General features: G+C 41.5%; 1 protein-coding gene across 4 annotated transcripts in view; it reads right to left on the reverse strand.

Annotated features, from left to right (window-relative positions):
- Positions 1-13,923, reverse strand: part of LOC117429889 (multiple epidermal growth factor-like domains protein 11) — a 79,694-nt gene that overhangs the window by 33,762 nt on the left and 32,009 nt on the right. For all 4 annotated transcript variants that reach the window (XR_009308443.1, XM_058999039.1, XM_058999037.1 and 1 more), the window contains exon 7: positions 12,403-12,495. Coding sequence is in view for 3 of the 4 variants with exons in the window: in XM_058999039.1 (XP_058855022.1) it covers positions 12,403-12,495 (93 nt within the window). In the remaining variant the exon portion in view is untranslated. The remainder of the gene's footprint in view (positions 1-12,402; positions 12,496-13,923) is intronic.

Here is a 13,923-nt window from a genome sequence, read left to right on the forward strand (position 1 = left end):
CCTGCCAGCCTGCCTGCCTACCTACCAAACCGACCTAATCAGCACATTGTCAAGTAGCCACTGGATGCCTCACTGTTTTATCTAATAAATAATTCATCCAAAATCGTCCTTCTGTGAAACAAGGAGAACACAATGATGAACACATGCACGTCAACGAAACCTACAGCAATCTACCCTTGCAACACTTGAGGGAGCGAACACGAAAGTAAATACAGCAGTATCTGCTTTTTAGTTTTTTTATTTGTTTTTTTTTAAATCCCGTCGGGTCAGTCACAGCTAACGACGGTGACTCCGGCGACAATGTCAAACGAATAAAACACACCCCCCCACACGCGCCTCTTCATTTGTGTCGATTGATTTCCTTTTTTTAATTAATAAATTCTAATTATGATGCAGCAAATTTAGCCAGCAGCTAAAAGCGGGTCGATAGGAGGGGATTGATTTGAGCAGGGGAATTATCCAGATGTTTGACGCCATTGATTTCCTGTTGGGAGTATATTAGGAAACACAGGCAGGCCTCTCCTCTTTCTGACTGCCTCTGCTGGTCCTGAGCTGGGAATTATTCCTGACCTTATGCATTTAATCAGGGAACATGCATAAAGTTTAATCACAACCAAGAGGCTGCATGCTGCTCGATATCACTGTTATACATGCTGGCAACACTCTGAACATTACAGACCATTTACCACATTCCATTTTCTCAAGGTGTGCTGGAATTACTGCTATTAGAGCATCGAGCCACCGAGTGACGCTTTGTGAGATTCCAGATTCCAATATTGGTCACCCATGCCACTGTGTGCTTGACAAACTTCCCTTTAGACATGAAAGTAAATAAAAAAGGACGCCTGCTGCCCCATCACTCTCTCAAGTTTTTTGGGGACACATCCAGTCTGATTTAAAACTGTTGTAAACTGCTCAAAACCTGGGTAGAATGTAACACAGCACAATCACACAGCACAATACAAATCGAGAATGCAATTGTTCTTATTGTAAATAAATCCATCGCTTCAGAATCCAATATAAAAAAAGAGAGGAAGCACAGCGATAATCAAAATGATACACGACTGGCAAAAACAAACTGGGTGATTCATGCATGCAAGGCACAGTGCCACCAAAAAAAGGGAGTGAAGAGTATGTTTAACATTTCAGTCTTTTAATATACAATTCATATTGAAGTCTCTGCTGCCCGGGGAATATTTTTCTTTCATCGTGGACAGCTGAGGTTGATACCTCCACGCTGTCAGGGGTCCCTCCCCGTACTGTATCATCACTGTGCAAGACCTTGACTGTCAGTGTCTCCATCGTCACAAAGAGAATAATTCAGCATGGAGCAGTGGCGTTTCCCTGTGTGTGACAGCGTGGGTTAACAGTGGCAGGGAAACAGAGGCAGGTGCCAGGAGATTAGTGCATTAAGGTGCTTAAATGAGAGGCTCATTATTCTTGTCATGACTTCTCTGCTGCTGGGCACTCAAGGACTGACAAACTTTTCACCAGCTGAAAATCCGGAGCAGGGTGTTTCAGCAGAAAAGAGACTGCCTGCTGACACCACCGCTCACATCTGCGGCCGAAGGGAAGATAGATTAACTGCCTAAGCAAATTGACTCCCTTCAGCTGGCAGATTAGCCTGCGCTCCTGTCAGCATCCCATGCGGAGCCCCGGTTACACCGTGGAATACAGAGGAGCACCGCTTCGTGAAGGTGACAGCCAGGTAGCAGGACGCAGGCTATTTTTAGCACCAAATACTTGGGATTTTCTCCAAGCGCAGTGTTTTCCAAGATCTCTGCATGAGGCCCCCAGCTCTGCGGCACCATTCTGGATGAAGGTCCATTAGGCCAGCAGATTCCCCCTGGCGTCGTCTGTCGATGGCACTCTGCAGCCAGACAGTCAAGGTGTGCCCTTCAAGGGCAGAGCGGAACATTTGGTGCCCCCTCCCTCAAAGATGCCCATTCTGCTTGGCCGCTTGGCTGACACCCTTTAAGAGGGCCGTGAAATAGGCTCTGGATACCGTAAAGTTTCAAATCAACTGCTTTGCCTGAATAAACACTTGGTTTGGACTGTGATAACTACAGTAATTACACTGGAAGAGTTACACTGCAATTCCACATGTAGGTGTGCAGTAACTACACTAGAATAGCCATGGAAGGTTGCTAATAAGATGTTACTGACATGAACGCTGTCTTTGTCATTGCACTGGATGAGAACAGTTCTCACTCCTGGGAGCTTCATCAGGGATATTTTCATTGTTTACATTGTTTATGAATATAACAACTAAAATGTTTTTTGTATCATGCTGATGTCTTTAAATAACCTAATCACCATAGTCTGATAATAAATAACAATGCTACTTTTTTATGGAGCAAATAATAAATTATGTCAAACAAGATTTTACTAAAATATAAACTTTTCCTCAATAACAAACCAAAACCAGAAAGAAAATAGGATGAAGGTGTTTCTTTTCTATGCTATGAAGTAGTACGAAAACTCAAGTGTGATGTTACATAGACTTTTACTGCAAAGGGGTTCGGTCAGTGCCTGTAACAAATTTGTACAATGTACCGCTCTGACAACTAGCAGCCCTCCTTGCGGTACAGTAATTGCCTTTTAATGATCTTGCATTAATGCAAATTTGATTCATCAGGAAATAAATCTTGCAAGGAGTTTATGACTCTCTCCAGGTAGCTCTCCTCCTGCTAACAGTATACATATGAATCCTGCCTGTGAGAAGCAGGGCTGTTTACTGTGCTGTCAGGCCTGGTCTCAGATAGGCAAGGGCCATGGAAAACAACAACAAAGCCAAGAGCCTGCAGGCAAGCCACCCTCGCCTGACCCTGAGATCACTGCAAGTGCTCTTCATTTGCAGATCTTAGTTCTTAATTCCTTTCAGCTTTTTTTTCTAGCCCATTCAGATGGCCTTTCAGCTGGTTTTTTTCTTCTGTGTCTTCTCTTGTCAAGCGCTTTTGCAAATTGGATGATTTTTTTTATTTACAAAGGGAATTACGTGATGTGCACTGATAGGATTGGGCGATCCTATTTTATAATCATTTGTACGGCGTATTACTCTGATTGTTCATTGCTTACATTTCATTAAAGAAAACAAAACAGATATAAAATCAGACAAGCTTTAAGAATAAAGTTTTGCCATTTGTCTTTCCTGTTTTTCACGTTTCTTTTAAAACGGCGCTCGCAGAGTGTAACGTTGTTTCCACATGGGCACTGCCCTCCCAGGTGTTACAGGCTGTCAGACAGCCAGCCCGGCTCCAGAACCCCCAGACACTGCCTCGTCCTGCACAGGCAGCCCAGCTGGTGAAGCAGTGAGGCACATCCACTGACCTGCTCACAGGCCTCGCGCTCATTCAGCTTCTCAGAGAGAGAAGGGGAGACAGGGAGACACAGCCCTGAAGAAAAGTGCAGATGGGTTTTGCTAAAAATAAGATTCGGGTCTATCTAACCCAATGTGGGCCAATTTTTTCATCATAAAACGTATGGGCTCAAGAACACATTCACATCAAATTAAAAATGATGTTTATTTATGTAATTATTTAGTTATTTTGTATCGGCTGTAACAGTAGCGGTGTCTTTGTCCTTTCATAAAGACCTTGATGATCCTGGCCCGTTGTGTTTTCTAAGCTACTTGTTTTTCTGTGGAAATGAAACGCAGACAGTGAGCAGCACACAGAGGCAGTGACAGCTGGAGTGGACCCGCTGCCTTACTGATGACGCTCCCTGTGTGTGTGTGTGTGCACGCGCGTGCGTGCGTGTGGTGTGCTTGTGCGTGTGTGTGTTTTGGGAGATCCTCACACACACTGTATCTTAGCTCTGGAAGCACCAGGTCCAGTGAGACAGCTGTCTCATGGTGTTAGCAAGCACCAAGGGCTGCAGAGTGGGCTGCACTACTAAGGGCTGCAGAGTGGGCTGCACTGCAGAAAACTCAATAGCAGGAAAACAAAGGACAGCTTTGGTCAATACAATCAGGGAATTTTTCTACCAGATACTTCTCATTAGACACATGCTGGACTGCACACACAACTCCACTGTGCTGCAGCTCAGACCCAGGGCCACGCTAGTTAAAGATTGTACTTTTTCACATGTTGATGCTTAATAACTCCAGAGACAAGGATTCATTTTAAAATGACAACGCTGTTTCTTTCTGCTTTAATAAATATTATATTTAAATCGTGAAACATCTTGAAATTATTTTTGAAATACACAAAATAAGATTTTTTTTTTTTACTGTGAATAAAATATAGCCCGACTTCTGAGTGTTTAACCTTACAGATGATATACTTATATGACTAGCATACTAATTATTTTGTATTTCAATTATGACAGAGCTGTACCCCAAGATGACTTCATTTCACACAGGGATGCTGGCTGTGTTGACAGACATCCATGGTCCTTGATCATAATGAATTAGGAAGGGAGTTCAAAAGGTCAGCCATTTTAAAAGCAAGTTACTGTTGATAAATTAACGTTCTGAATGTTCTCTTGTTTCCCTCCTTCTCAACACACTCCGGACATGAATTATTCCTACATTTTCAGAAGTCGATCATATAAAACACACTGTATTCCGACAGGCTCTGAAAGAGATCCATTCACAGCAGCACCAGTGACACAGGAAGAGGCTCCCCCGACAGCCACGAAATGAAACGCTTTGAAAATGAATTGGAAGCTCGGAGATGGAGGGCTGTTCCTCAACTCTTAATGGATTATTTGTCTTAACATCGCTCACGACATTACAAATAGAAATGGAAGGACAATGACAATTAGTGGTTCCATTCATAAAGCATTCGCTTCCCCTCCCAGTCAAGCAGACTGTCATTACCATGCTCTGTATTCACTTTCTTTGAAATAAACTATTTACAAACGACATGTGCCTCTTTTTTAATAGGAGGGCTAAAGGATAAAGTCAGTGCTTGACTATAAATATGGTTGTGCATACAATTCATAAAAGGGTGACATTAACACAGGCAGACAGATTAACTCCACGAATCTCCTTATATTCCGATAAACTAACCACTAGTCAAGTGGTTCTCTAGATGCATGTACAAATGTGTGACGTGCAAAAAGTACGTAGAGAGATCAGTGGATTACACAGATTAAATCCAATGCTTTTCACCACTACAGTTTGCACTGTTATTTTTTTGTTGCTCGCGTAACACTAACCTGAGATCATGTCACAACAGGCCTTCGCTCGCTTGTAAGACACTGAACTTAATTTAATTGTGAAGCTTTTAAAAGTCTGCATTAACGTAATGAAACAAGGCAGAGGAAAGTTGTTTATCTTGACCTCGGGGATTGATTTGAGCTCTGCTCGGGAAATGGCTTTTATTTTAACCTCACCGGTTTAATCAGGGGTCAGCATCACATTGATCTCCGAGGCAATTTCATTTTAAAAAGTCTCCACCTGAGGTCCTTTTGTTTTCACAGATTCTAACTTGGAAGAGGCTAACTTCAAAGTGCTGTATCTTTCTTTCACCTAATCCCTGTGCATGCAGAGCATATCCTATCTAAATAGATTGAATCCACCTGACAGCCTTGCATCTACCCCTGTATTTTAACATTGAAGCAGAAAAAATCTAAAATCTTTCTGACCCAGCACAATAAACCGGACATAAACTGACAGACGTTACTGTCAATAGAACTGGTCCTTTTATATCGACAGTGAACTGTTTACATACTGTCTGAACAGGCCCCTGGATTTACTGCCGTTATAAAACAACTGCTCCTAAATCCTACTGTAAAAACTTTTGAACACTTTAGCAGGGTACTAAGTGTGTAGAGCAGTGAGCCATCCATCTGAATGAAACTGCAGCTGCAGATCATGTAATACAAAATGATTCAGCTCCTGCCTGTGTTAGTCCCCCCCCCACCCCCTCTGTTTCCGTCTAGATCTCTAATTACTCAGTAGTTGATCTATCCATTAAATGCCATGTATTAACAGACTCTACTCCAAACATCCTTCTTCAGTTCACTGTGATTCACAGGCACTGTAGATTTCCTAAGCCCCACATTACCTCATTAACAGCAAAGAGTAATTAGTAATTCTAATCCCCAAATATAGCGTCTAAAATAATGTAGGGACATATATGGCTTCTTGAAAGCCACTTTACTTGAAGAATAATCTGTTTACACTTTTTAATATACAGATAATATACAGCTTACCCGGTGTCCTCCCCAGCTGCCTTCAGAGGTTTTACTGGATCCCTATAGGTGGGAGCTAGATCACATTTGCAATCAGCAGGTCCCGGGCACACATGGGACAATCTACAGCAGTTAAGAAACAATTGGCATGGTAACATAATCTAACGAGCACAAGTTAGCAAACAATAGGCCTAGAACTCAACAAGCACATACACTATCAAAGGTTCACAGAAGAAGTCTAAACTTGGCTAGAATTCAAATAAACATAAAACAACAATAATACAACTTACCTGGTGAGCACAGCTATTTCTAGCTCCAGCACTGTCCTGTCCCTTGATTATCAGGCTCTGGCTTTGGGCACATATCTGTTCCTCCAGTTTAATACTATAATCCCTCAAGTACTGGTGGTCTTTGTATTCTTGTGACCCCAGTGCTGAGGAATAACCACTCTCCCCATGCTATAGACCCAGCGGCTTTAAAGGGTTCTGCCCCGAATATAAGTACCGGGCATATAGTATAAAAACACACTGTTTGAGTACAGAGCACACAGTACAGTAGTTGCCTACAGTGTGTACACGTTTCATTGAAGTTTGTTTTTACTGTACTAAACAAAAGAAAAAGTAAGCCTGCATCAATGTTTCAACGGCAGTTAATTGGCCTTGGCAGGGCTGCAAGTTAATTCGTCAGCAATCTGGGAATTCGATGAGGAGCAGTGTTGAATCGATATCCCGCAGGACAGCTTGTAATCACTGTAAAGCTCAAATTAAATCCAGGGTTGGATATCATGAGATCACAGGTGCAGCCTTGGTTCTGCAAGAGACTGCTAATACGCTCCCTTGTTTGCACCATCAAGGACACTGCAATGAGGCGGGAGGGAAAACTGAATAATAATGTATTACAAAGTGTCAGGCATACAGACAGCGTGCTTGCACTGGCATTGTGTGATCAAACAGTTTATTGATGACACAAGCATGGTCAATGAATACAAATCATAAAAAAGGATTGGGGATTTCTGAAGAGCATCACATAGGTGTTCAGTTAGACCGTGCAATCGCGTCTGGTGCTGCTCACTGCTGTATTTGTATTGACATTAAGCCATTTTCCATGAGCAATAACATACCCCGGACTTTTCAGGAAGCTGAATGTGCACTTTTGTATAGAAACGTAACAGGAGGGCAGAGTGACATCACTGTGTTCCAATACAGTGCCAATGCAGAGGATCATATTGTTCTGAATTGGAATCACCTGTAAAAACCACCCAATAAAGAGCAGCTTTCCTTTTTATTTTCTATATGAAATGAATTGCTTTGCATGGTGAAGACACCCGCTGTGACAATCACTTCCAAGTTTTAACTGGGAGTGGCGAAGGGCATGTTTCTATAGCAATGCTCGTCACCTTCCTGGTACTGCACATATATGTCACCATCGAAGGAGGCGACGGTTTAAGCATTGGGAGAATGAGATGTCCTGGAAAATAACTATGTGAGCCTGTCTTGATTCAAGTGAACACATTACCATACTGATGAAATCACAGCCACAGACTGCAGTATAATGCAGAATTTTGGGCAGAGTAACTACCTGCCTTTCATGGCATCAGACAGGTTCACAGTATTGAATGCAGCACACTCTGTGGGTGTTGTGGAATACTATTTAGAAGTTACTGAGTTAAAGGTGGTCTAGAAAGAGTGCATGAATCTGCCTTTTGCTTGGTGTGCGGGAAACCTTTTTAAACAAGGTCCCCTCGCTTCCCCTCGCTTGACTAGCAGAGCGCCCCACACAGCGTGTTGCAATGTCAATGCTGGCCTATACACTATTTAACAAACAGAGCAGTTTCTTGCATTTGGGTTGTAGGTACTGCCTCATTTTTAAAAACCTTACTAATGAACAGCAGGGGCCCAGGGAGGCTTCACGAGCAGTTCCAGGCATCATTAAACAGCTCAACGCGATGCATTAGAAAGGTAATGTACTGATTTATTTAACCAATTAATGTAAAACAAATCACCCTACACTGGGACTACCCAGCTTCTTGCTCCAAGGAAACAGACATCTGCACACACACACAAACACACACACACACAAACACACACACACACAGAAGACATATTACTATCAGACTTCATCTGCATAGCAATCATGTATATTTACACACACACAGAACAAATATTACTATCAGACTTGAAAAGGAATGACAATTCACACATCTCCTTGAAAGAGAAGACCTTTCAAAATATAAATATTTGTGATGCCCCCCCCCCCCCCCATTCATTTCTGCATCCGTAATATAGCATTTGCAGTTAAGCTTGAGAATGTTTTTTTTTTCTTTATCAGAAAGAAGGACCTTCAGGCATATCTTGTATATGTCAAGACAAATTAAACTGCATAGAGTTTATAAATGATACAGTGGACCGAGGGACTGACCTGCATTTAAAAATGTTATCAGCAAACTACTATGCATTTACAGTCAGCTCCTTCAAAGGCAGAATGAAATAGCTTCTGCCAGCTTAGCTCTTTTAGCCTGCAGTTAAAATCAACTCACACACACACATGCACACGCACACACACACACACACACTGACACACACACGCACACACACACTGAGACATGCACACACACACACTCACACACACTGACACATGCACACACACTCAGACATGCACACACTCACACACACAGAGAAGGTCAAACCAGTGCAGGATGAAAAGAAAAGGGTCAGCCGGTCGACAGTAATTATGTGTCACCGGGATAATGATTGATGCCTGTGAAGCTAAAGGTTTAAGAACTTTATTTGCAAGGTGTTTAAAATTCAGAATTCCCCTCCTGAGGGAGATACACTAAGGGCAAGTGCAGTATATCGAGGAGGATGCCTAAGGGATGCTACGAATGAGGATGGACCAATTATTTAACTGTAAGACTCCCCAAACGTGTTGTATAAAAGACTTTACTCTGCAGTGCTAATTAATAGAACTGTAACAGTAAACACACTAATTAAAGTGATCGGTTAAGAGGTGGGGAGTTAAGAGGTGGTTAAAAGAGCCTGTGCTGTGCAATCTGATTCATTGAAACAAACCCACAGCGCTACAGTGGTAATGCATTTCATTTACTACAGCCTCCGCTCAAGAAACCACTCCCAATGTAAAGCAGAACTGAAACCTGAATGCAAAAACATTGCCAAACTACACTGAAGTAATTCAAGCCAACGTCACTTGCAGTCTGAGATTAAGAAAGGCTGGTTTAATCTTGCGATGGCACAGAGGTAATTTAAAAACCAGGGACATGCACATCTGAAATGACCAGGTGGGCTGAACTCAATCAATAGAGAGAAGCAGGCAGGTTGCAAGGACTGAGCTGTGAGCGTGCCGTCACTAAAGCAGCTGAAGTTAAAAGCGCAGTCCTTGATTACCACTTCACTTTGTGAGGCGTCCAAGTGAATTACTGTTCAGTAAGCTGTTTCTTATCTGGGGGAAAAACAAGATGAAAAAGCAAAAAGACACTGAGTTCAGCCAGAATCGCCCTTGATTTGAAACTAGGACGTAGGTCAATAGCCAATAAACGCTACTCTATTGTTTCAGTGCGAAATGCGAATCATGCTGCAGGTTAGCAGTGTGAAATCAAAGGGATGCCTGCAGGCTATGGCAGATGTACAGCAGCATGCAGTAAAACACAGGTACCTATGGTGCTGAGCCTGGCTTGACGGGGCGCGCTTCACTGTTCAGCAATCTGCACCATTACCTAGTCCTGTGTGGCACTCCCGGCATTGTTAGCAAAAGGGGAACTATCTGGCAAAATGTATTTTTTTAATAAACAGATTTAGGTCACAAACAGCAAAAGGGGGCCATTAGCGTATTCACAAAGCATGCATACATATATATATACACACACACACACACACACACACACAGGACTGCAATGCATTTACTGAGACGCTAATGTTAAATGAATACAGCGCTTTAGATAACCTGCAGGATATTTATAAACTGAAATGCTAGCTTTCAGTACACTTCAGAATAAAATAACTGGTGTCAACCCTAAAGACAGTTAGTATCCTGTAACAATGAAACACACTTAACGAACGAGAAGAACATTAACACTGGCACAGCGAGAACTTACATTTAGAATAATTTTTTTTTTAAAAATCAGTCCAGATGCAGCATTTACAAAAGGAAACAGGGCGGATTTAATTTCGAAATTGACTCACGTTCCTCATTTTATAGATGAAAGCTCATAAATGAAAATCACTGGACCCTTGCCCAGTATGGAAATAAAAGTTATGAATAATATTTCTATCTCAATCACAGCCCTCTGTTTTAATCATGTGGATGAGCAGAATACACTGCGTCTCTCCAACAGAAAAGCTTTGCTTCTATTTATGGTTGTTCATAATAATCAATATGGTAAACAAACAGACTCTTTGCCATCATTTCTGTGTGTTGAGCCACCCTGCTCACGATGGAAATCCTGGTAAATGATACTAAAGTTATACGTGCATCGTGAACTTTTACATAGGAATCGAAGGAATCAACCACTGTGTGTGCAGAATTCTAGTACAAATAAACTTTGATGCGGCTTTGATTTGGGACTTTTCACATAACCTAAGACTGTTTTAAGGAATATTTTTTAAAAATGTTTTTCTTTAAAAACATTCTCTTTAAAAATGAGAATAAACTAATAAACCATCTGTCAAACGGTGGGGAAAAAATATCTAATGAATTGATTTAATTGTGAATTTAAGTGAATTTAAAAAAAAAAAAACAGCTCTACATATTCCTTAAAACAGTCCTTAATTTTGAGAATATGGCCCTTCATGTTGCTAAAACCTGTAAAACCTGTTTTTCACAGCAGATATTGTATATGCGCACAAACTTAGCAATATATCTTCAAACTATTAAAAGAAAATAGAAACAAATAAATGAAATAAAGGATCAAATGATTAAAAAAAAAAAAAACAACTGCAAGAAGCATCACCCATCACATTATGAAAATGTTTTCATGACAAAAGCAAAGCTCACTGTACCGGAAAGTTCCATTATACCTTCTGACAAATCAAAACCATTTTAATAAGAGAAGGAATGCAGGACGCTATGAATTAGTCATTTAGAATCTAGCTGTGCATTCGGCCAAACCGCAAAACCAATCCTGAATTAGCAACGGAACCCAGCCAGGCTGGGGAGCTGGGCTGAAGTGAAGTTGTTTTGTTGACTTGTTCTACTTCAAGGAATATTAATGGCAAGTCGATACTTCACTAGCAGTGTCCATCCTCAACACGCACGCTTCATTTAGCTTATTGCTTAACAAATTTGTTTGACCTCAGGATCTTTTTACCTTTGTCTTTTCCCAAGACAGCAATAAAAGCACAGAAACAAGCCCTGGAGGAGGGCAAGAGCAATCACTCTACAGGATCGGACAGCTATTTGTTTCTGCTATGCATCGATTACTCTGACCGCCAAGATGAAACTATGCTCCTAATAATGATAAAGGCTACTCCAGTGGATCTGAACTACTCTAACCAAGTGCTGGTGGACAGACCACCGCCCCCCCTCCCCCCGCATCCATATTCATCAGATAGTTTATAGCAGAGCGTGGTTTCTTCCAAATGAATTAAGCATGAAGCACAAGCAGCCAGCAACAGGGCCCTCAGTGAAGAATGTCCAAAACTAATTAAACAAGTTTCATTGCAACTGGATAAGTGCGTTTCAAGGTAATGTAAAACTCTTTCAGAGTTGCATGCTCAGCGTGGCATTAGAAGAAACTTGTCTTTCTTTTACAGGCATATCTAAACAACAGCTCTCATATACTGTGAGCATGTATCTGTATTTCGCTACATAATGGATCTATTTTCTTACAAGAACGGTTGTTCTTTTATTTCAATATCAGAATAGCATTAATGCTTCAAGGTCGGCTGGTCATATAGTAGAACCACTTCATTAAGTTGATCAGGGGTTTTACTTGTACAAACAGGCAGTGACGGACAATCACAAAAACTGTGCACACTCTGACTCAATTATGTCTGACTCACTCTGCCTCAATTATATATTTAAGGCAAAATGGTTGTATTAAAACAGTACATTTAGCAGCTTCCCCAAGATTTTCCCATGGCTATGCACTATGCAGAGTTTAGCATGGTTAGCCATGTTTTTAAATGTGCTTTACCATACCTCTCTGGGAATTCTAATGTTCACAGTGCTTTGTTACCCTTAGCTATGTTTTTACTATGGTACACCTTTATGAGGGTATGAAGGATGGCATCCTCTATGATCACTCACCACTGGAGCAGTCAGTGCCCCCCCAGCCTGGCTCACACAGACACGTATCAGGAGACACACATCTTCCGTGGACACACTCCTCCATGCACAGGGCTGCAGGCAGGGAAGAAAAGAGCTTGTTAGTGCCTTACCCCCACCATCCACTGCATACAACATGAGATACAGAATGTGCAAACCAAAGTTTCACCCCAATCAGAGATTTCCAAAATTATACAACAAGACTAACCATATAACTGCAGGACAACGGCTATAAATGATTTCCATGTGCTTGTTGTAGAACAGAATCGCACCATGCAATACTTGTTGATCTGTGGAACTCGTTTTTACTTACACAGAAGAGATATTTTACACCGTTCGTGTTCTGTTTGCAGCTAGAGAAAGTGGCTTGTAATCTTGTAACAGCTAGAAAGTGTATACGGTAGGATTTGCATATTAAATGTGTGAAACAAACTATTCACACTCACTGCACATGAAATACCAGGGCATCCACTGCTGTAAATATTTCATTATTAGTTCATTGTCACACATCAGTTTATTACATTGACCTGTTTAACCACTTGCTTATGCAGCCTTTAAGTACAGAAAACTGTTGTAAACCCTTCTTAATTTGATCTGCTGTCGCTTTGTCATGATGATACCTTAATGAAACAGCCAGAGGTATCCAAGTATTTACTAAGTGTGCAGTTTTCTTGATCATTCCTATTGACCATTATGGTGGCCTATTGATTTCTGCAACATTAGCACTCCCGGCAGATCTCTGCTAGCAGTTCCTAGTTTCATTCAAGCTGGTAATAAAGTGACCTACATGGAGTTCTGCCTCTGTGCCAGCTTTGGTAGAAAATGCATTTAGCATGAATTATATCTCCGTAGCCAAGGTCATGCAGCAGGGTTAACACAGGCTGCTCTTGTCATGTGGTGCGGATTGAAACAGTTCACTGTGATTCTTATCACCGCTTTGCTTTATTATAATGCGGCGAGCGAGAGGAAACAGGCTGGGAGGTAGAGCACAAGCTCTTTCTAAAGCAAGGCCAGCTGAGGTCAACACCCTTCCTGTCACCACAACACCACTTTCAAACTAAACTAATACTGGACAGCAGATTATTGTCCAAGAAACCAAAGCCTGTGGGTTTTAGTGTAATTAGAATGTTGTGCATCTAACATTTACATTTAAGGATAGATAGTATTACAGCGATATTCTTGAGTGCACATGAATAACTGTGATAAATACAAATTATTCCTAATGGCCATATTCATAAACCTTGCTTACTTAAGTGTGCCAAGTTAACTGTTTCATATTGAGAAAGCACACTTACTGTAAGAACGCATTAACACTCAAGGGTTTTATCTGAATATATGTCTTAAGGCCTCTACACACCGACCGGACGCGATGCAACAAGCGAAACTGTGCAGCGATGTTTTTCTCCTGAGCCATCCTGCACCCTGCTAGACTGCACTAATCCCATAAATGCACTGGTGGCAATAATGTTAAGCTAGGAAGCTAGGCAAATATTATCAAAGGAT

The sequence above is a fragment of the Acipenser ruthenus genome, chromosome 24 (genome assembly GCF_902713425.1).
Source record: "Acipenser ruthenus chromosome 24, fAciRut3.2 maternal haplotype, whole genome shotgun sequence".
Lineage (NCBI taxonomy): Eukaryota > Metazoa > Chordata > Actinopteri > Acipenseriformes > Acipenseridae > Acipenser > Acipenser ruthenus.